The 22,758-nt window shown below is 44.3% G+C and overlaps 1 protein-coding gene across 1 annotated transcript in view; it reads right to left on the bottom strand.

Annotated features, from left to right (window-relative positions):
- Nucleotides 1–22,758, bottom strand: part of UNC5D (unc-5 netrin receptor D) — a 329,440-nt gene that overhangs the window by 48,542 nt on the left and 258,140 nt on the right. The window contains exons 12-14 of the mRNA XM_014524862.1: nucleotides 15,120–15,152; nucleotides 7,101–7,286; nucleotides 1,524–1,901 (exon numbers count right to left, since the gene is read on the bottom strand). Coding sequence (XP_014380348.1) covers nucleotides 1,524–1,901; nucleotides 7,101–7,286; nucleotides 15,120–15,152 — 597 coding nt within the window. The remainder of the gene's footprint in view (nucleotides 1–1,523; nucleotides 1,902–7,100; nucleotides 7,287–15,119; nucleotides 15,153–22,758) is intronic.

The following is a 22,758-nucleotide window of genomic DNA, read 5'->3' as shown; positions in this document are numbered from 1 at the left end:
AAGAGTGTAAGAGAACGTTGTGACTGAATGTAGCTGAATCTCTGCTGTCAAGAGAGCTCTGTTTTATGGAGGGGGGAAAATGGAGACAGCTTGAAGCTCAAGGGCCCAGAAGTATTTTCCCATTTTTGACATGTCGCTCCAGCAGATAGCTTTGATTGGGAGAGGGGAAAGCTGCTACCCCGGCAGCCTTTTGTTTGATATGAAAACAGAACAACCTGTTTTTAGTTCTTCTCTATTTAATATTTTTTGCATAGCAGATACATTTCAAAGTATGCATGCCTTTCTTAACCCTTCAACTGAGCTTTCCCAGATCCCAGAAAGCTGATGGGGAAACTCATTACTGCCAACCACATCATTGTTTGTGTTCTCTTTTTCGCTGCCCTCAATTTTCTTCATCTAAATATCAGTGTACGTTATGAATCCTATCATCTGTAAATCTTCATTGAGTTAGCTTTCAAAAGTGAACTTTGCAACGCTGATTTGGTACGCCTGAGTTTGCAATATTAATTCTTGAACATAAAAATCCTTCAGGAAGACAGGAATGCATTCGGTGTGTTGGTCATTGTTCTGAGCTCAGTTTCATCTCTTCCAATGATATATTGCTATTCATTTGTTCTAAATGTAAGCTATATTTTCAGTGCTGCATGTATGGCATATGAAGGGGAAGTTGTGCAATGGCTTTGGAGAGCTTTATTCAAACCGTTGGGAGCAAGTCTGGCTGCACTAAGCACAACTGTCAAGTGAAGCAGAAGTCTTGAATCACCAGAACCCAAACTGATGCTTGAATCAGCTGGTAATACTGGTATCAGGCCAATTCTGACATGGATGCCATTTCATAATAGACTTTACCTCTTAGTGGTGTGTATTTAATATCTACATTGTAAGTAAAATTTCAATGTTCAGGACAGTCCTGAGTTATCAGATAACTCTGAAGTGACATGCTATGGGAATCTTTTGAAACAGACTTAAGCTTAAAGAAAAAGAAAGCCAGGAAATAAAAAAAAAAAGAAACAAAAGCAAACTAATTATACTAACAGATACACATCCCTAACCTCCCAATAGTCTTGTACTCTTATACACCATATAAGTGACTTCTTGCAAAATCATCCTGAATTCTGACAGACTTCATTGGTGCAGTCTTTAACATCATTAGTGTCCTCTTTCATTTTGTCCACCAGGGCTGGGGATCTTGATCTAGTAATAAGCTTCTTGCCAGAAGCCCCACTAATTGAGCAGGGACCGAGTGAAAAGAAGTCTAAAGGGGAGTGACTTTTATGCTAAGGAGGCCATGCAAAGGTGTAGGTTTAACAGCTCAGACAGACATAATGCCTACTTCCTAACAAGGAACTCACACCCACCTCTGAAATTGGCCCTGGCTGTAATTTTACCAAACCGAAGCATTTGCTAATAGCAATGATCTATTAATAATATGCCTATAATTACGAGAGCACCCAAGAACAGAGCTTTCTTTTTCATATCATAAAACCATTTTTAAAGCACGTGAGCATGAGGGATCAACTCACCTGTGTTTGACATCACTAACCGGCCCCCCAGATGGCCAAAAATCCCAGTCGTTCTCAGCTCGCTTCTTGTGGAAAAAGAGGAAAGGTTCTGAATATAAGTGGTTTTGTTCCTGGCATGTATTGTACTGAAGCTTCTGTTGTTCCCGTGAGGAAATGTCCCAGAATGTGCCTTTCCATGATATTCAGCCCGGTCTGTCACCCCCAAAGAAACCATGAATGAACTCTGAACTTTGACCTTGATGTCTGACAAGGGGTTAAAGAGTGATGATTCTGTCATGAGCTCCTTGTCCATGGGGTCTTGCAGGCAGATGGGTCCGCTGTATGTTCTGCTCACTGTCAGGTCAGGCTGCATGGATGAGTTCAGAAGGAGGGAGTTACCTGATGAAAGGGAATTGATTGAGCACTCAGTTACATTTTACATGAAAGGCAAACTCTTCTGTGCACAGGCTTTCCAACTAACATGCCTAGAGATGCTAGGATTGAATTCCAGCAACCGAGGGAGTACAGGGAAGCGAGGTACCCTTCCACAGCCACTCCACTTGGTCACATTTTCATTTCACACAGTATTTTCCAATTTGGGGGGCAGCTCAGTGGCTAAGGTGGGTGACTGGGAATCAGGACACCTAGCCTGGACTCCTGGCTTTGCAACAAAATTATTGCATGATCTGGGACAAGTCACTTCAACTGGCATTTCCAGAAACGCTAATCCCACAGCAGCAAATTTGAGCTCTTAAATCAAGCAGAGATGCCTTTCAAAATCCCACTCGTCACCTGTCTGCCTGTACTTCAGTTTCCGCGTCAGTACAACAGAAATGGTACTTCCCTAAACAACGGGGAATGTTGTGATGTTTAATTAATGAAGTGCTCCGTCATCAGTTGACAGGAGTTGTACTAGATATTCACAATATTGAAGAGCTTGTCTGTGCTTCCCTCAAGTTTTAGCACTGTTTAAATGAATGCTATGATTTTGTAACCTAAATACTATGATTTTGTCCCTGATCCAGAAAGGCAGATCTCAGCTCTTTCAAGCATACAAGGAACATCAGCGAAGTCACTGTGGTTCTCTATAGGTACCAGAGCCCTGCTGGGGCAAAGTCCACTTAGATGGTGTGCCTTAGTGCTGAATCATCCTAATTTATTTATGCAAGCCAAGTGCATGATCCACTCCTTCCATCTCACTGTTCTGTCAGCTTGAAAAAAAAAATACAACCCAGTTAAAACTTTAAAACAAAGCCATCCTCAGGGATGGCTATATAATGTAGCGTTCCAAAAAGGCTTAGATGCGAGGTTTTGTCTGTGTTGTTTTGATGATTGCTCCGAGTGAAATCAGCATGAATTCTTCACCCTGGCATCCTCCTCCTGACCTCAACGCTATCTCCCATCTGGCTTCTTGTTTCCCTTTCTAATGCTGTCACAAATGAGAATCTCATAGGGTAATGTTCCAAAGGAGATGAAACAATGCAGTAGATCTAAAGGATACTTGATCACAGTGTTTTTTATGCTCCAGGCAATTCCAAAGCATGTGTAGCCAAGAAGTGTGAGGGGGAGGTGATAAATATATATATATATATATAAAAATGCAACCTCACCGCGTAGAAAAGCAAGCTTCTTCCTGGAAACCTTTTCAGTGAGCCTATGGGAACGGACAGATGAAGGTTTAAAGGAAATTAGGTTGAACAGAAATGTGGGACAACACTTCTGTAGTAAAAATTGGCTTCAAATCTAATTCTCAGACATTTTTTGGCTCAAAGAATACCCCGTGAAAGGGGGAAATGACTTAATCTAAGCCCTAAAGTTTTAAGATCGTCTTTTGATTTTTGATTCCCAACTGAAAATGTAGCAGGGGTCTGGTTTTCAGAAAAGCCAGAGCTCATTTGAATCTTTGAAAATGAGGCCCATTTCAGGTGTTTCAAGTTGGGTTAGCATCATTAAAACTGACTCTTTTTTTTTTAAGTACAGGATGTGGATCACTCAGGAAACCCATTTCACACAAGATATTGGAGCTTTTTATATTGTTGTTGTCAAATCTGCTGCAGAATTTCCGACAAATGATCTGCTGCAGTTCTAGCATCTGCCAAAGATTTCCCAACACCAAAGAAAAACAAGGCTTTAGACATGTTGGCTCCATACTCATTGTGGATAACAACCGCCTTACTGCATTTGCATTTTTCTAGCAAGATACTGCATTTTGTATTATTTCCCATAAGATGAAACTAAGTAAGACTTGTTTTGTGACTATCAATTGTTTTAAGGGCCATTTCAAAGACCCAGTTTAAAAAGTATTTTTGATGGCTTTGGTGCCAGTATAAAACCATAGCAAACATGCTTCTTGTCCATCGACTTGCTCAAATGGTATGGAAGAACCAGGTTACATCTAGATGTTTGTTTCCAAGTGACTGATCTGTCTGTGTCCTTGTAAGCTAAACTGGGAATAAGAGAAGAATTCCCAGTGACCTCAACTCTTTCCTATCCAAGGGAAGTAGACAATTCACTAAGTTGTCCTATTCCTCACTGACATTAAGAAATATTGCATACCTTTATGCATATATACCATTTTATTTAACATTGTTCTACTGCTAGCTTTCAGTATGCTATAGCAGCATATCCTAGTCCTTGGAGAATGCTTGTCTTTCCTTCAAAGTGGTAAATGGATTCTGAAAAGAGACTATTCTATACCAGAAGCTTTCAGATTTGGGGAAATCAGATGAAACTACTCATTGCAGAAACACAATTGTGAATATTATGGCTCATCTTCTCCCGTGACATAGTTGGGCTGAAATGCTTTTCTGAGCTGACTTGTGATTGCCTCAACAGAAGCTAAAGCAGCTGAAGGGTTGCTCACGGACTGTTCATTTAACTGTAAAGTAGCAGGGAAGAGCTGCACTCCATCTTCAACCTCTGCTGCATGATGTTTGGGGACTGAGCGTACTGGCCTGATGCTAGCAATGAGTAATTTTTCTGAGCAAAACAATATCATACTCCAGTTTCTTTGCACTAACTGAATGATGCAAGGGTGCTGGGGCAGGGCGATAGAATCTGACAATTCTCTGAGGATTTTCAGTCCTCCCAGGGTCTGTGCTGGGTTCAGTATTATTTCATATCATTCATTAATGGTTTAGACAATAAGATGAAGTGCATCTCTAGCCAATTTGTGCACGACACCATGTTGGGTAGAGCTGCCGACGCTTTGGAGGGTAGGGCTAGGATCCACTGTGACTTGGATAGACTGGAAAAATGGTCCACAATCTATCAGATGAGATTCAACAAGGACAGGTGCAAAGTCCTGCACTTGGGGTGGAATAATTGCATGTGCATATACAGACTGGGGATCTGCTGTAACATCCATGCCCTTGTCTGCAGCACTCGGAACCCATTACTGGCTAGGTTGCAGTGCTGCAGACAAGGGCATGGATGTTACAGCAGACCATAAATAGCCAACAGTGTGCTGTTTTTTGCCAAAGGAAAAAAAAAGGCAATGGCATGTTGGGTTGTATTAACAGGAGTGCCACTTGCAAACTCAGGGAAGTGATTCTTCTGTTCTATTTAGCACTGGTGAGGCCTCACCTGGAGCACTGTGTCCAGTTTTGGGCCCCACGCTTCAAGAAGGATGTGGCTACCTATGGATAGATTAAAGAGTCCAGTGCAGAGGGACAAAAGTGATTAGGAGCCTGGGAAGCAGGACCTATGAGGAAGGCCTCAAGGAGCTAGAATTATTTATTCAGGAGAAGAGAAGACTGAGTGGGGAATTGAGAACAGCCCTCACATACATTAAGAGTAATTTCAAAGAAGATGGAGATTTTTTCTGTGTCTGTAGGGGACAGGACTAGAATCAATGGACTCAAGCTTCAGCAGGGGAAATTTAGGTTGGAGATTAGGACAAAATTTCTGACTTTGAGGCTGGTCAAGCATTGGAACAGACTTAGGTAGAGAAGTCGTGGAGTCTCCATCCTTGGAAATTTTGAAGAGCAGGTTAGACAGACAGTTGGCTTGAATGGCTCAGTCACAGATAATCCTGTCTCAAGATGGGGGCTAGATTAGATGAAGTCCTTTCCAGCCCTACTTTCCTATGCTCTTAACGTCAAAGTCTGTGCTACTAAATCACACCATAAAAGGGTAGATTTCATAAAAGACATGATGCAGGGAAGAACAATCCAAGCATTTTCAGGTTTTGCAGGTTTCAGAATTTTTTTTGTGGGAGAGAGTCTCCAATCCCTAACCATCTTTCTAGGTTTTATATCATACTCCTCCCCGTGTTATTGGAGTGCTTTCATCTCCTTTATTGCTGCGTAGAGTTCTAAAGAGCTTTACTTTGAAAATATCACAAGGCAGAATTTGGAAACCAGATCCCAAAGGTATGAAAGTCAATACAAAGGTTCCCACTGGTTTCGGTGAACTTTGCATCAAAGCCCCACTGGCCTGAATGCAGCAAAACACAAGCTTGTGCATCAAATTTTAAGTAGAGATGCATCCATAAGCAGTGAGGGTGAGGGTAAGAACCAGATGTGAAGTAGTAGTAGTGTGTGTGCGCGTGGAGGGGGTCTCTCCTTTGGTTTTCTGTTTGTTTGTTTGGTTTGGGGAGGGGCGGATTGCTGTGCTTTTCCCTTTTTTCCCATGTCTTACAATTATTAATTTTAAAATCCTATAATTACATAAACTACATAAATCCTAAAAAGAAACTGAAACTTCACTAATAAGACTAACAAGAGAAATGATCTGCGCCTCTCTAGACTTTGTCCTGGATCATTGTTTATGTACCATTAAAAAAGCCCCAAATCCCAAAGCAGGATTTAAACAGCACATTGAATTCCAAATTAAATAAGAAGTTAATCTCAAATAATGTGAAAATGACATCATTAAAATTATGTTCCACTCATCAGAACAGGTTTGAATCTTCAAATAAAGGCATTCATTTCCACTCCCCTCCCTCTCCTCAATTTCTTGCTATAATTAGCACCTGGTAAGGAATAAGTCCCTTGGAAAGAAAACGATGTTAAAAAAACAAAACAAACAACCCCCACCCCCCCACCCCCCCCCAAATACTGCAACATATTTCACTTCCCGAAAGGAAGGAAAAAATACAAGGCTGCTTTCACATCCCACCAACACACCATCCCACCTACAATAAGGCTACCATCTAGTTTAAAATAATGGGAATCAGATAAATAAAATGCACTGTTTTAAATTGATCACCACCTCAGTTCAAAATCCCACCTTTTATCCAAACAAATATTATTCCAGGATGTATTTGACACCTGCTTAGCTTTACTGAACAGAATGTACAAAAGGCTATTTATGCATGCTTACTAGAATCTGCCATCAGAAAATCTATAAGGTATTCAGTACTTTGATAGCATATACAGTGGGATAAGTTAGGACCATATGAAATTAGCGGCTCATCTTGTGTTCCCACAGCAAGACCATGGCAGAGACCAGCAAAAGACCACATGCATCCCATTTGCACGAGTCCGCTTTAGTATCAAGCTGCTGGGGATTGCCTGCTGCCATTCTCTGATTGCTGGCTGCAGCATCCGTCTCCATAGATGCTCTAAGGGAGGAAGATGAAAACCTAACACTAACCTTGCCGGACTGTTTTAAAATTAAATGTCTGGAAGCCTCCTGTCAGCGCAGATGAGTCAATCACATCCACACCATACTCGCTCTGGCTCCGTCTATAGAGAGTAACGCCCACTACCAGCACAGCTACAGCAATGACTGCGGCTCCCAGACCCGAGTACAAGGCAATATCGCTGGCATTCTCGATATCTGAAAGGAAAGAAGGTAGACACCAAATAATTAGTGACAAACACACGCAGATCCCTTGACTCCCTCCCCCAACACAAGAATGAGAAATAATAAGCATCTTGCTATACCTGGGAGGATAAAGGAATATTAAGTTGCATCATTTGGGGCCTAGGACTTATGATTTTCCATGAGGAATATGCTGAGATTTCCAGGCAATATATTAAAAAACAACAACAACAAAACAGCAAGGCCACCAAGGGTGCTCCTTATGTGTGAATTTTACTTTAGTTGTCCTGTTTCATGAACCATTTTTATTAGTTAACAAATGGAAAAGGCATTAACAGAGAACAATTTATAAATTAGCTACTTTAAGGAAATGGTTGGCACTGCAGTTAAGTTTTAGCACGGCCATTCTTTATGCTAGAGGCCATGAAATCAGAGAAGAGATCTTACCTGGCTTAGCATCCTCCATATCTGCATATTCCACAAGTGTGTGTGTGGGGTGGGCGTAATATATATCAGTCCCCAATTCAGCCTTGGGGTGCTGACTTTGATACGGTAATGTAATGCATCCCTTTAAGGGGAGACACCAGACCAGCAACCCCCAAGGAAGGTTCTGTAAAGGGCCAGGTTGCATCTAATCTCTTTCTTGTTTCCAGGTTTCTACAACCCATCCTGGAAGAAGCAAATCATGACTGAAAGATAGGTGAAGAGCTTTGAGACAAGCTTAGTGAAAATTTCCCCTCCATCCTCTTCTATGTGTTTTACGGTGACATGGATGATCCTTGCCTTTTCAAACATGCCGTGGAGCAGAAGGAATCAGCCTTCAGAGTTCTGTAGGCTCTCAGGGAGCTGATGCAATCCCAGGTATTATTTGGGATTTCTGCAAGCATCCATTGCCATTAAGAGAAAAATATTTTCGGTTGGGCATGTAACGCACTCCAAGCCATGCTCACCCCTGGGATTCTGCCTATAATCAAGTTTTTGAAGTTTTGAAACTTTGGTAGTCAAGATCTGCCAAAGCTGATTCATTAATCTAAACTGGGACTCTCAGCACTTTGTGAGAGATTGCCCAGTCCTGGTGTATAAGATCTTGTGGGATTTGGGACCATGTACCATGAAAGCGGATTCATTGGCAAGGATGCCCAGCATATGGACAAAACATCTTTTAACCACTTCACAAAAGGAGAGGAAGCTGCAGCTGAGGAGCACACATCTGAACTTGCAATGTTACTGTGACATCTGCACAATCCTGCAGTCACCTGTTAGTAGCTTTGCCCTAACTTTGCTTCTGAATACAACAGGGCTCAAACTGCAGGGATTTACTGAACTTGCATTACACTACAAAATCATATGGGATAACAGTTGCATTGAAAGAGCTTTCATCAGTATCCTCTGATGCTGATACAGTTGTTACGGCTGACTACACTCTTAGAGTATCCTTAATAATATGCTTTAATATACACATTATAATCTGCTTATATGCCATGCACTAGTTTAAAGAAAGAGGTGGTTATATGGTCATGCTGTTTATCTTCTACTGTCACACAGTGTGGTACTTAGATTACCAAGTGTGTAGAAGCATCTATAGAAAAAAAAGGTGTATTTATTTTAAACAAAGAATGCTGAAATTAAGAATGAAAAGGGAATTCAAGCCAAGTATTTGAGGAACTGCAGAGTGAAAAGAGTAAATTGCAAAACAGGGTAACGGCACACATCAAAAAGCAGAATTCAGCCTGGTACAGACAGCCAGTAGGCCTCTGCGAAGCAGCTAGTATTCGCTTCGGATTCGGCCGATTCAGGGGACAGCGATTCGATTCGGTGATCCGAATCACTGTCCCAATTCGATTTGGCCGAAGAAAGCATTTCAAAGAAAGCGTAAGAATGAACCAGGTGGCCAAACAATTTTAAAAAGAAAGAGGATTGCAGGATACTAAGGTGATATGGGCCAAAAAACACTGGACGATGCCACCACATCCCCTTGCTCATTACTTTCAGGGAACAACCCATCTCATTTAGCACGGCAGCTTAAGTTTAGAGTTGGCTTCCTCAGTTCCCAAAAAGTACCAAAACACAATGCAGAAGAAACCCTCCTTAGCTAGGTTTGATTTTCTAGTTCTCTACTGAAGCCACTTCAGTCTTGCATCTGTCTGTGCCCAGTGCAGCTAGCAACCTTGATCAACTAAGGCTAATCCAGCCCTTAGCATTAGGTGGAGGATTTTTCAGTGTTATTTTAGTACTTCTCTATGGTGATGGTGTGAGAATCCTAGCTGCCAACCAGAGCAATTGCAGGCTGTAATCAACATTTTTGACCCTGAACAATCAGGAAAAGCTCTCACCATTTTTTTTTTTTAAATTCTAGAAACATGAGACGGTCAAAAACATTGGTCTTTTTAATGAAAATGGTTTCCTAGTCAAAAAACTTTTGACAAAAAGTCTGGCATTATTATTTTTTTTGACAAATCCTAAAAGTTTTTAACAAAATAAATATTTTGAATTTTGTTTCACCTATTTGACAGGAGCTGATTTTTGTCTCAATCTGCTCTACCAACAAAATGCCACCGCTATTCCACGGCAGTATTAATGAAGGGGGCAGCTCTCCAAGTTTTTAGATTCTTACCGTTTTGATATATTGCTGTGGGAATTTAACATGTCAACTACTGAATGGAGAAAAAGGGTAGGGTTTGTTTTTTGGGGGGGTTGCCATTTTTCAGCCAGAAACATCTGACTGAAATGTATCAGTTTTCAAAATGTCATGGTGCATCTTGGTAGGGGTGTGTTGAAGTTGTTGTCACGATGGTCCAGAAAATATGCAAGAGGCAAGAATTCTTGTGGGTGACAAATATCTTTTTTTATTGGACTAACTGCATGGTTGGGATAGACATAGGCAATCTTTTCAGTATTTAGTACTCTTCTTTAGGTCTCTGGGAGGGGAAAAAGACACAGCAGAGCTAAGCAGCTGATGGGCCAAAAGCTTGACCAGTTTTTTACACAAGCTTTCGGTCCGTCTGCTGCTTAGCTCTGCTGTGTCTGCTTTCCCCTGGGGCCTGCGGAAGGGTACTGTGATACGTGATGTCTGTCTCAACCAACTGTATAGCTGGTCCAATACAAGATACAACTCACACGAATTCTTTCCCTGACGTACCTTGTAATTTATTTCAAATTTTAGCAACAAAATAATAAAATGTAGGTGTGTGAAATGTTAATGGGGGTGTAGGTTGTAGCCGTGTCGGTCTAAGGCAGACAAGGCAGGACATAGGCAGACAAGGTTCCTTGGATGAATCTGATATCTTTTATTAGACCAACCCAAATAGTTGGAGAATAGTTATTAAGCAAGCTTTCGGGTTCAGTCTGATGAAGGGTTTTGAACCCGAAAGCTTGCTTAATAACTATTCTCCAACTATTTGGCTTGGTCTAATAAAAGATATCAGATTCACCCAAGGAACCTTGTCTGAAATGTTTATGGTTTTCACATTTTTGAAGTAAAGAGTTTTATGTGTGCATGTGTGTATGTATGTTCAATGGGGAGGCAAAGTGGTGTCAAAGGACGAAAAAATGTTTTTGAAGGCCTGGAGTTGAAAAACGTACAAAAACAGCATGGGTTGAGGGGGGTATTCGCTGTGAATGCAGCCCCATATAATTAGTAGGTTTTTCTCAAATTCCTCCCTGAGTGATAAATCACTGATGTGGACTGAGACATTTCTCAATGACTAGGAAGAGATCATCTCTAGAAATGTTTCAGAACAGGAGAGGAAAAGAATATGAAATGATGGAAAACAAGACTGATTGTATTTGTTCTCAAGGTCATGATATTTCTTAAAAGATTTTACATTTTGAAAATAAAATAACAGTTACTCTTAGTCAGAGACTTGTGGCTTTGCCACAGGTTTGATGCCTTTCTTTTTTTGCTGCTGCACAATGGTCTGATTTTTAAAAAGTCAAATGTCAGGCTCCATATTTTTTGTTTGTTCTTTATCTTGAGTAAAGTGTATCCCAAGTCACGTGTGTATAAAAACAGGTTTATAATGATCCCATATGGTACCCTGGTGATGTTGGAGCCTTTCATTCCTACTGATTTTTTCTTCTAGGCAAACGTAATTATGGCGGTCTCGTAGCCTGTCAAAAGTGGTTGGGAAAATCAAGAGGGAACAGTGCTTCCTTTCCGCTGGAGACCCCAAAACTGGACATTTGTAAATTGTTTTAGACAGTTAACCATCTGAACAGGAACTGGTACGATGTACTGAACTCTCTTAAGTCCCCAGTCCACTGCCTTAGTCCCAAAACTGGCATTCAACCTGTTTCATGCAAAGCCCAGGAACATAAGGGAGCATGAATCAACTACGTGCACATTTTTTTCTCATTTACCTCCCAAAACAAGCAATTTTATTCTTAGGTAATTAACTCCAACTCCATTCCTGAATTAATTTTGTGGGCAGTGACTGCACTGAGTGAACCAGGAGTAAGTAGTGTGTTATTTACCCGTAAAACTCCAGAAAGGTGGTGTATAGTTCAGGGGTAAAGCAAATCAGTCAACAACTGCATCAGCTTCCCATGTCTTTTCAGGACTAGTGTGAGTTGATGATTGTTTCGAATGTTTACTTTCTTGGAAGCACTTCCTTTATTCATACTTTGACTATAAAAAATAGTGGAAAATCTTAATTGCATTCCTGCCTCTCCCCATTTGAAATGGGCAGTCACATATATTTGAGGTCAGAATCTGACCTATCTGCACAAATATGCTTCTGCCACAGTCGCACAGGTAATAACTTAGCCCTCGATGTCAGAAGGGGATATGTAAATCTCAGCTTTTTAAAATATTGCATGTCACCTTTTAAAAACTCTTGGGATAAATTCACTGAGCAAATTCCTTAACTGTGTAATGAATAGTTATTTCTGTTTCTAAAATCTTAAAAGAAATGTAGTTTAATAATGTAAGTAATTGATACTCTGATTTGGACAAGGAAGGGTCAGCCAGTTTCAATTCTGAGTTTCCATATATTAGCGCAAGACTGCCATGTACATGTTATAGATGCAAATAAGAATAATTAAAGCCTAGGCCCCTGACACACACTGTTACACAACCCCATGTTAAAGCAGTTAATGGCATCATAAAACAAGGAATAAGCCACAAAAGTCTTCCATAAAATTACCACAAATGTGGTAATAACCATGTGGTTATATGGTAATAACTTTGTGGCTGGTTCCTATCACACCATTAATTGAACATGTGGCCAGATGCTCCTGCGAGTCTGGGGGCCTCATGATCCTAGGCTCCCCCTACTCTGGCAATAACGTATGATGGGCTCTGATGCTCAGTCCCACAATCATGCCTCTTGCCATGTGCATGTGGCGTGGCAGGAAGCATGTCTGTGTTGATCACACATCAGATCCCATTGCGTCTTTACTTGAATGTTGTCTGCCAGGGGTTCTCATTACAGCAAGCCAAAATAAACCAAACCAGTTTTGTTTGTGCAAAACTTATCTTTTGTACGATGTTTATCGCTTTGATTTTAAAAGATAATAAGAATGCACCACAACTATTCCTTAAGAAGGGAAAATGCAACAGCAGAAGTGACTCTTAAGAGTCAAGAGACAAGGAGAACTTGTAATAGCCAACTATAAAGCATTACAAAGCATCACTGTCAAAAGGAGCAAAAATGGCACTTGTCTGAATTTGGGTCTATGGGAAACTGCTGCTTAGAAGCGCTGCCTTTCATCTGTGTTTGGGGCATTGTTATTTCAAGACACTTTCATCTCTTCTCCCCTGTAGCCTCTTAGGGAGGATTTCCTTCCCTTGGGATAAGAAAAATTCAAGAAAAAGGATCCATGGCAATGTTGCTCCTGCGGTTATATGTCCTGCCCCCCGTCCCCCCCGTCCCCCCCTTCCCCCCCACAAGGGATTCAACTGAAAAAAAATTGCAGTCAACCAATTACTATTTAATGGTCTGCATCCTCCCAACCCAGACGAGACAGCATCTCTCTTACAGCAATAAGTTTTTATACTTTTTGTTACAAGGTACATGTTTGTGGTAATTGTAGCCTATATTTCACTCCACCTCCTGACATTGTTACACAACATTTATTGAAAGCACATCTGACGGTAATGAAGTTTCTATTAACTACGATTAAGTTTCATAAAGCACCTGAAGATAATTTAAGATGTGCAGAAGCAGAAAATGAAACATTTGGTTTAGTACATTAGGAAACGTAATTGATTAAATTATCTAATTTACAATAAGTGCTTTCCATGAGCGATTCAGGGCCTACATTGCCACCAGTTTGCCATTACAGTTTGCTAGGAGATTTCAAAGATTTCTCTAGCTTCCTCCCTGCTCCCACTTCTCTCTCTGTTCATACCCTCCAGCTACTGGAACTTTTTTTCTCTGTACACCCTTCCTAAAGGATGTGGAAGTCCTAACGGATAGGAAATGCAACTCAAAGCCAGAAAATCATGTACACGGCTTTTTTAGCAAAACGAGTTGTTTCTCAATTATCTTCATAATTGACTTTGATTTTGCATCAATGATGATTCATGTAGTCGTAAACTCAGGCCCTGTTTCACCGAACAGCGCCAAACGCTATTTATATAACATACTTCTAACCTCACATCTTAAAGAAACACAGTTTAATTCTCCTAGGAACCGTGTGTACAAAAATTGATTCCATTAAGGTTATATTTTCAATGAACCAGAAATGAAAGTGGTTTGACTGATGCGTTGTTAGGATCCCATAATTAAGTGGGAAATGCACAAATAAAACTGTAGCGTAATAGACTCTGACACAAAAATTACGGCACAGACCCACAGCGCATGATTGTAGGGGTATAATCCCACTAAAACAAAGATTAGAGAAAATTACAAGGTTGAAAAATGCAAGCTAACCAGAGCATGCTTAGATTTGCCTTCTATTGGCTTTGGGCTTTGATTAACTCAAGAAGCACTTCACAGTTGGAAAAAGTGCAGGGAAAACCTCTTATGCAACGTCACTGGGCAGTCATGGGCTTAATTTTAGGATGGACACCTATACAACTCCAGTGCATTATAAATGGAAAAGCTGAAGGCTAGATGCTTTCAGCCAGTTAAGAGCTCCAGATATCCATGAGGATAACTGCATTTTTTTTCTCGGTATTATTACATTATATTTTTGCAGCAATTTGTGTACGAGACCTCCAGCCTTTATGACTATAACAGATAACAGTTGGTGATGTTGGTTGTGAACCCAAATGATTCTTTCAGAACATGTGTGTATTGGCAAAGCTCAGTCTGTTAAGTTGTTTTTACTGAACTTTGTGAATCCCCATGAAAATTATCATTTTTTCTGATACCTAGAGTCTGCTATATGAAAGCCTCAGAAAATAGAGTATGTTAGGACTGCCAAAACGTCAAGAAGTCCTGACTCACGTGTCCACTATTAAGATTAAGAAATCAATTCCAAAATAATAAAACATGCAGAAAAGCCTACCGTTCGATTCACAGGAACAGTCATTTAAAAATTTTTATTCTATGCTCTATGGGCACATCTACACGAGATGCTGTGGCAATGTAGTTTCGATGGACACTAACCGTGATGGTGCCGCTACTGTGCAGTAGGGTCGAAAAGGACCCGTGCGCTGCCGGGACTGCGCAGTACCAGTAGGGACTGCGGAGTCGCCTAGTACTTGCTTTAGCAGTACCAACTGTGCAGTCAGGGGCACATGTAGACGCGCCTTATCATTACTAAGTCAGGAGAAAAATGCTTCATATAGGTCCACATGCCTTTCATATAACCCTCAGTTCTCTTTAGCTTTTAAACAAGTAAAACAATGTCAGCAAAGATGAGAAAGATTATATTTACAAGAGAAAAAAAATAACTTACTTTGGGGTTTTATTTCATGAAGAGGTTTTTTATCTAAAAAGAGAGAGAGAAAGAGAGAGAGAGGGAGAGAAAGTTGCACTTAATAAATGTATATGGAGTGAGTCTATTTCCTATATCACTTTCCGTCTAGTTCTATAAGTGAAACATTTTCTCCTTGTTTGCTGACAATATGAGCTTTTTATCTTGTCTATATTTTTTCTTCATCTTCTTTTAAATCTCTTTCAGGATACTGCTTTGTAGTCATTTTTAGTCGAGTTCTGGGTAGCTAGCTTTCTTGCATTGTTTTTTCATGTTACATATTGTGCACATGTGTAAAGATTATATATATACAGGCAGATTCGGATAAAGTCAGTCAAAATTAAGTATGATTCAGTATGCTACATAGTAGATGCAATGAAATGAATACTTTAAGCAGTGGTTCTCAACCTTTTTTGGCCTCAAGACACCCCTAATTAGACCTATGGCACCCACCCATCTGTAACTTTTGTGAATCGAGTGGCACCCAATTTCAAAAAAATAATTTATACACCATATTACATAGTTTACCTCCTTGCAGGGGGGGCAGGCAAAGGATTGTCCAAGCAGAAACAAGCTTAAGCCTGCACTTATCTACTAACCTTATCTGCTTACACCGCATCTTGTGCCACCCTTCAGAGGATCTGGCAGCACCCCAGTGTGCCTGAGCACCCTGGTTGAGAATCAGTGACTTAAAAGGAAACTACAGCACTTGTAATTATACATCATAACTATTATATATGAGATAATTAGTGCCTATTATGGTATATAGATAGCTATTATATATTACAGGTATGGACAGCTATCAAAATAGGTATTAAAAAGAGCACATATGACAATGTATACATTAGAAGTATCTCTATATAATATATTTAATATTATAAAGGAGGTATATTATACAATATACATAACAATATGCAGTGGGTAATTTCCACTAACTAGATTTCACATAATGTGAATTATATTCATATGAACTTCAACATCATTTGATATTCCTGTGCCTGGTTCTTAATACAGTAGGAATGGTGCTGCTCGCTCGCTCTCTGTCTTTCTCTCTCTCCACAAGGACTTAATTTTTGGTGACCCAGTCCTAGAAATTCCTGTGAGTTAGCATGAGTAATTTTCACTGCAGTTCTGTTTTAAATAAGTAGTTAGAAGTTATTCATAAACTGGCTCATTAGAAACAGGTGAGCCCCCATATTCATTAGTATTGCTAAGGCAGGAATTGGGTGGAAGCAATAAGGAACACCGCAGGCGTCGCTGGGTAGAGAACCAGTGGAAGGTTGTGAGGCTTCTATGATTTTGCTTTTAGTTGCAAAGACAACGTTTGATAACTAATTGGGTGTGCTATCTAACTGTCGCCTGACAATTCATCAGGTACCACTAGCATTGTGCTGGAATCAAGGAAAGATAAGGAACAGCCAGAAACCATCAGGAAGAACAGACAAGGATCTGTTAACGCTTCTTTCCAGTCTGTCATTTTTCTTCCATTCCCGGGTGTTTCTCAGCATTCCTCAAAAATAAAAAGGACTGTCAGTGCTCTTTGGCACTGCTGAATATTTTTTGCAATTGGTCAGGAACACCTGGGACCCATTAGCATCCAAGGCTAAGGTGCATATAGCCACAAAATACCCATCTACATCCCTTATTCAAGAACCGTGGTTGGAAATCCCTGGGAACACTTAGCATTCTTCAGTAAAACCACAGATTGTGAGAGATTATATGAGAATAGCCAGGAACTCTTAGTATTCATTTCAGGTCAGCAGAATTACCAGGGAACAGTTGCCATTCATCAGTATTCATAGGCAAGATCCAGGAGCTCACAGGGAATATTCAGGAAAGTTCAGTATATCACATTCACAGGGAATCCATCTTCTGTTGAGCAGCTGGAGCTGGAAAAAACAGAGCATCTCCCAGTTTCAAGCCTGATGGATGATTTGGCACCTGAATGTGGGATGTGGACAAAACTCCAGACAGCGCAAATGAGATCATTTGGGTTCTCCACTAGAAGGGAAGCTCCTGAGGGACCTAACATGACCTGCTGCCCTGGACTGCTAGCAGAAGAGCCTGCTTGAAAGGTCTCAGGAGAGATGGACTTTGCCAGGGCTTGGCTCATTCCTTGCAAAGGAGCTCAGCCCAGGTCAAATGAAGTAAGAGTCAAATGAGATCATCCCATTGTGGGCAGGAGGTCCTGCCTTTAAGAAGGGGCCCAGTTTGCTTATCCCAGAGCATATCCCAAAATGAGAACCAGGGTCTGCCCTCCATCAGGACTCAAAGGAGGTCCTCCTAGCGAGGGAATGAGATCCTGCCTTCAGCCAGGGGTCCAAATAGATCCTAATTAGACGAGGGAAGGAGCAACAGGCAATTGGGATCCAAAGAGCTCATCACTGAGCTGGAACCAGGCTCTGCCCTCCACCAGGGCTCAGAGGAGGTACCCCAGAGGGGGAGGAAGGTTCTGCCTTCAAACAGGGGTCCAATTCATTCCTAATCAGACCTGAGAAGGAGCGGCAGGCATCCAGGGTCCAGTACATTCATCCCTGAGCCAGAAGGAGGTTCTGCAGGTGTCATGGGACATCCTGCCCAACAAGGTGCTGCCGTCCTGTGGTATTGAGATGGCCAAAGAATCAGACCCAGAAGGTGCTTGCGGGTGGCAGATGAGGCCATGGCACAGCTAAAAACAAGTTTCTGTCCTCACCCAGGAAGATGAGGAGGCCCTGCTGCAGCCAGGCCTGCCTTCAACTAGGGGGTCCAGTGCAGTCACCCCACAGCTGCCAGGTCCTGCCTTTGACCATTGGCCCTATGAAGTCCTGATCGAACACAGGGCAGGGGGTGGCCTGCAAGGAGGCTCAAAGGAGGCTCTAAGCAGACCCAGGGCAGGGAGCAGAAGTCCAATCATCCCACAGCCAGAACAAGGCCCTGCTTGAGAATGCAAAGTGGAGGAGGACATCCCACAGGCATGGGAATGGGAGTCACTGCACAAAGGGGAGTGCACATCAGCTCCTGGATGTTGCAGCTGGGAATGGGCCCAGGAGCGTGTCCAGCTCTGCTTCCTTTCTGTAATGCCTCAACGTAGCGCTAAGATACATGCTGACAAGGTGTTTTCTCAGACTGGGAAGAGTGAGAGGGGCCTGAAGGGCTGGAGCAATTGATATTCTGCCCCTGCTCCCTGAGGGATGGGCTCTGCCTTCAATCCATGGCCCCCCAAAAGACTCAACTCACAGCTGCAATGCGTGGGGGAGAAGACGGGCCTTTTCCAGGAGGTGACCCAAGCTCTGGGCCTCAGCACTTGCACAAAAATAGCTTGCCCACCATAATTCATCACATAAACACACACCCACGTGGCACGCATGCCCGGTCTCTCTGTGTCTCACACACACTAGGAGGGAGGCTATTTTTCCTGCAGCCTGGGAAGAAAGACAGTGACGAGTACCAATTACTTTCCTCCTTGAGTTCAGGGCGGTAATCAGATGGGCCAGGCATGGGAACTGGTGAAGTTTTTGACTGGATCCAAGCAGACCTGCTCCCAGGTACAGTCATTTTATTTTAGGATAATCAGAGGCCAAGAGTCAGGCTTCCTGAACTGGGAAAACATCCAGCGGGAAGAAGGGGATGTCTCTCCCCTCAACCAGGCATTTCTGCTTTTTCATGCAGCTGTAGGAGTTAAATCAGGGCTCACTATTTTAACTTGTGCACAGCTGAACATAGATCCATCACAGACTGGTGCTTCCCGGGTAGTTGCAGATTTAATTGATTCAGATGGGCATTCAAGTGGGTCAGCAAAGCAAGCTGTTCATTTGAGGCTGTGTTACTAGGTTTGGGCAGAATATTGTAGCTGCTGTCCCCGGTGACTAGGATGCCTTCTCACATGAGTACTTTGCTATTCATAGGGTGCTACAATATTCTTCTGATTATTGCCCTCCGTTGTGAGAAACACTGTGAAGGAGCATCCACCTCTTCCTGCACCTAAGCTGTGGGCATGGGCACTTGCCCACCCATGTAACAAAATCTACCCTTGCAGAAAAACAGACACCCCTCATACGCAGCTACAGGTGCTGGGGCTAGATGTGCATGCAGACAGACGGAAAGATGTCCAGCCCTGGATGTGTCCCTCGTGCAAGGTCCTTAGAAGTGACCCTGACATAGTACCGCGGTTCGACAGGAGCAGTCAGGTCAGCAGAGCTGCACGGAGGGAGCTGATAAGCAGGAGCATTTGGCATGCCATTTGTTTCCGTGTGCCCTTTCTCTTGCCTGTGTTGGTAGCACGAGTGCCTGGTGCTCATCAAAGCAGCAACACAATGGGCGTGTGGTAGGGAAGCTCCAGTAGGAAGGGGCGAGAGGAGCGAGAGCGAGGGCTGTGGATGCTAGAGTCCCGCCCGTCGCCTGGCACTGCCAGTGGGTCTCTGCCTCGGGTGGCTCCTGGTTTAAGCCAGCTGTGACCTGGCATGAGAGCATAGGTGAGTGTCCCCACAGATGCGAGCCCTTGTCTCACAATCCCCTAACAGGGCATTGCCCTCATCCCGGGTGCTGCCTGGCCCAAGGCTTCTGGGTCCAGCTTGGAAAATACGTTGTGAGGGAGATGGGGGTCTGCCATCAGGGAGCACTGCCGCTCATCCAAAGAGTCATTGGGTAGGCTGTGTTTGGCTTCGTAATGATCCTTCATATGATCCTGTTCTATCTCGTATGATCCTGTTCTGTCATTGCCAGGTGGCTCCTCAAGTCCCATGCACTCAGCCCTTTGCTTACCCAGTGATGGAGGCATCTTTCCCAGAATTTAACTTGTGACTGCAGCATGGCATGCAGCCCTCCCCGCATGCCTGCTCCCAGTGCGGTCAGCTCCTTGCACAGCGCCGAGGTCCAGCCAATTGCTAATGCAGAGCCGGGGGTGGCTGATTGGACATCGGGATGATTCACCCCCAGGTGAGCAAGGCTGGCATGTGGCAGGGTTAAGCCCTGCCCTACCATGACCCTCGAGGGTAGGGTGCACCCCATTTGGGGCACCAGGCTGCCTTTTGTACTGCCTTCATCTTCCGTGCATCAGAGCATGGCTCATCCCTGGGTATGGAGGGGAAGGACTGGGCTGTGCTGCCCTTGGCTCCCTGGTGCCCTGAGACAGGGACTGAGCATGAAGCTCATCAAGCATGTGGCTGCATTATGCATGTGGGTACCTGGAGCTTGGCCAGTGATCGGGGCCTGGTGATGTCCACCTGTCCTGGCCACAGGGTCCCAGTGCTCTCCCTTCCCCCTGCCCCAGGTGCAGGGGCAAAGCCCTGAGGAGTACTCAGTGCTGGATGGCTCCCAGTACCCTCCCGCTACATGCTAGCCAAGGCACCTGCTCCTGCCTGCCCCATGGCCAGGATGAGCAAGCACCACCAGGCAGGGATTCATGGGGGAGCTGATTTATGGGAGCATGTTTGTGCTGGGCTGTGACATGCCAGGGTGGCTGCGGGCATTGCTCCCAAATTAGGTGTGATCTGTGGTTGAAATCTGCACTGCCTAAATCACACAGCAAGAGCTGGGAATGTCCATAAAGCCTTCCTGAGACCGTGTTTACTTGATGTCACTGGGAGCTGGCTCAGGGGCCTCAGAGTGTCCTGGTACCCCAGCGGGGCTTTTCCAAGGAGTCTGGACATGTGCAGGTGATAAAGGCTGGGGCTGGGGGCTGGCTGTCCGGCCCCTCTGGAAATCCCTCCCCAAATGCCCAGCTGAGCAATCACCCACAACCTGTGCCTCAGCCAGGGATGCCATGACCACTCTGTTACATCAGGCCACAGGGCTCCTGCACCATAGGGTCTGGGGCATTCACATCAGAGATGGTGAGAGGTGGTGGCTAGCTCTCCAGGTCATTTTGTAGCAGTCCTGCCTCTGCCCAGCTGGGATGGGTGAGCAAAAGTTAGAGCCCCCACGCCCCCACAGCAGGGCTGGCTGGAAGGGGAGGCAAAGGCCTCAGCCCTTGCAGGGGAGCCCTTGCCTCTGGGGTGTCAGGCCCCAGCAGAGGCTGAGACAGGGCACCGGGGCTGGCATGGGTCCAGCTCCACGACATGTGGCTCTGAGTCCCTGCAGGGTCCCAAGCGTGAGTGGCTGACCCACCAGTCCAATTCCCACCTGTCCTACCCAGGGGCAGCCCCAGCAGAGGCCTCTGCACAGAGAGACTTACGCGCAGTGGGAGGAAGCAGTGCAGGGAGTAATGAGGCCTGAAGGCTGGGGCTTGCAGGAGCTGCCTGAGGCCAGCTCGTGCAAAAGGCAGAGGGCAGGCAGTACCTGTGCCCAGCCCCGAGCCTGACTCGCCTCCCAGGCTGTCTGACCTGGGCGTAGCACTTCACCACGTAGCCCCCAAAGTCAGGGTAGATGTACACCCGCTAGACTGACCTGACTTGGAGCAGAGCTGTGATCCCAGGTCTCTAAAGTTTCAGCAGCCGAGCTGTCTGCCATGCTGCTGGGGCTCCTGGGTGAGGTGCTCCTGCTCTCACCTAGCTGGACCCATTCCCCTGATGGGAAGTGAAAAATGGAGGTTCAGACCCAGGACAAAAACCAACAGAGCATGGCACCTCAGGATGGGGCAAAAACCCACTGTGGTTTTTGAGGCTCTCACCTGGCAGCACTTAGTTCCAAAAACATGCTCTTCCTCCCCCCGGCTACTGGAAACACTGGTAACATGTCTTCTGTTGGGCAGATTCCTCCTTGTAGACACTAAGTCCCACGCTGCTACGTCAGAACTAGTAGAGGTCAAGTCTTGATGAGGGAAAAGTGGGACTTTTGGTGTGAACAGTGTGACTGGTGTCTTTGTTTATCTTGATCAACATGGGGACCCCAGTCAAAGACACCAAAGCCCCCAGTCTTCGTTTCTCTCTTTCCACCTCAGAGGCACCAAGTCAAGGGGTGCAGCCCAGAGGTTTGTATATGGAAGTGCTTGCTAGCCTGGTGGGAAGAGTGCTGGCCTAGAGGCTCAGTGTTGTGGGTTTGAAGCCTGGCCTGGCCAGGTAATGCCCTTTCCTGGGCAAGTTCTTTGCTCTTTTGGCCTGCTGCCTCCTTCATTGCTGTGGCCAGAGGCGCCGAGTCAAGAGGAGCAGCCGAAGGTTTCTGATTCAGAGCTGTTTGGTAGCCTGGTGGGGTGAATGCTGCCTTAAAGACTTGCTCTCACAGGTTCAAATCCCACCCTGGTATGGTGAGTAGGTGCCCTTGGTAAGCTGCTGTCTGGTGCAAGTTCTTTACTCCCCAGGCCCCCTGACTCTTTCATTGCTGTGGCCAGAGGCGCCGAGTCAAGAGGCGCAGCCGACAGGTCCCCAGGAAGAAGAGCTTGCTGGCCTTGTGGGTGAGGCGCTGCCTTGAGACACTGCTGGTATGGGTTCTAGTCCTGTGTGTGTCTGGGCCTGGTGAGTGATCCTGAGTGAGCCAAAGACCCATGGCCTGGGTGCCCCCCTAGCTGTGCTGTTTGAGCGCACAGCAGTTGGGGTTGGCTCCATGCTGGTTGTCAGCATGACTTAGGTTGCTGTGCTCATGTGTACTGTTGTTGCAGGACCTTTTGGAGGTCGCCAGGGGGCGTCCGGTTTTGGCACTCCCGGTGTATGTGTACAGTGTATGTAGAAGTACTACTACTGGTTTTGAGACTCCCGGTGATGAAAAGGTG

Source organism: Alligator sinensis, unplaced genomic scaffold, assembly GCF_000455745.1.
Source record: "Alligator sinensis unplaced genomic scaffold, ASM45574v1 scaffold1643_1, whole genome shotgun sequence".
NCBI classification, from domain to species: Eukaryota; Metazoa; Chordata; order Crocodylia; family Alligatoridae; genus Alligator; species Alligator sinensis.
Note: the sequence above shows the minus strand (reverse complement) of the source record. Positions and strands in the feature narration are given on the sequence as shown.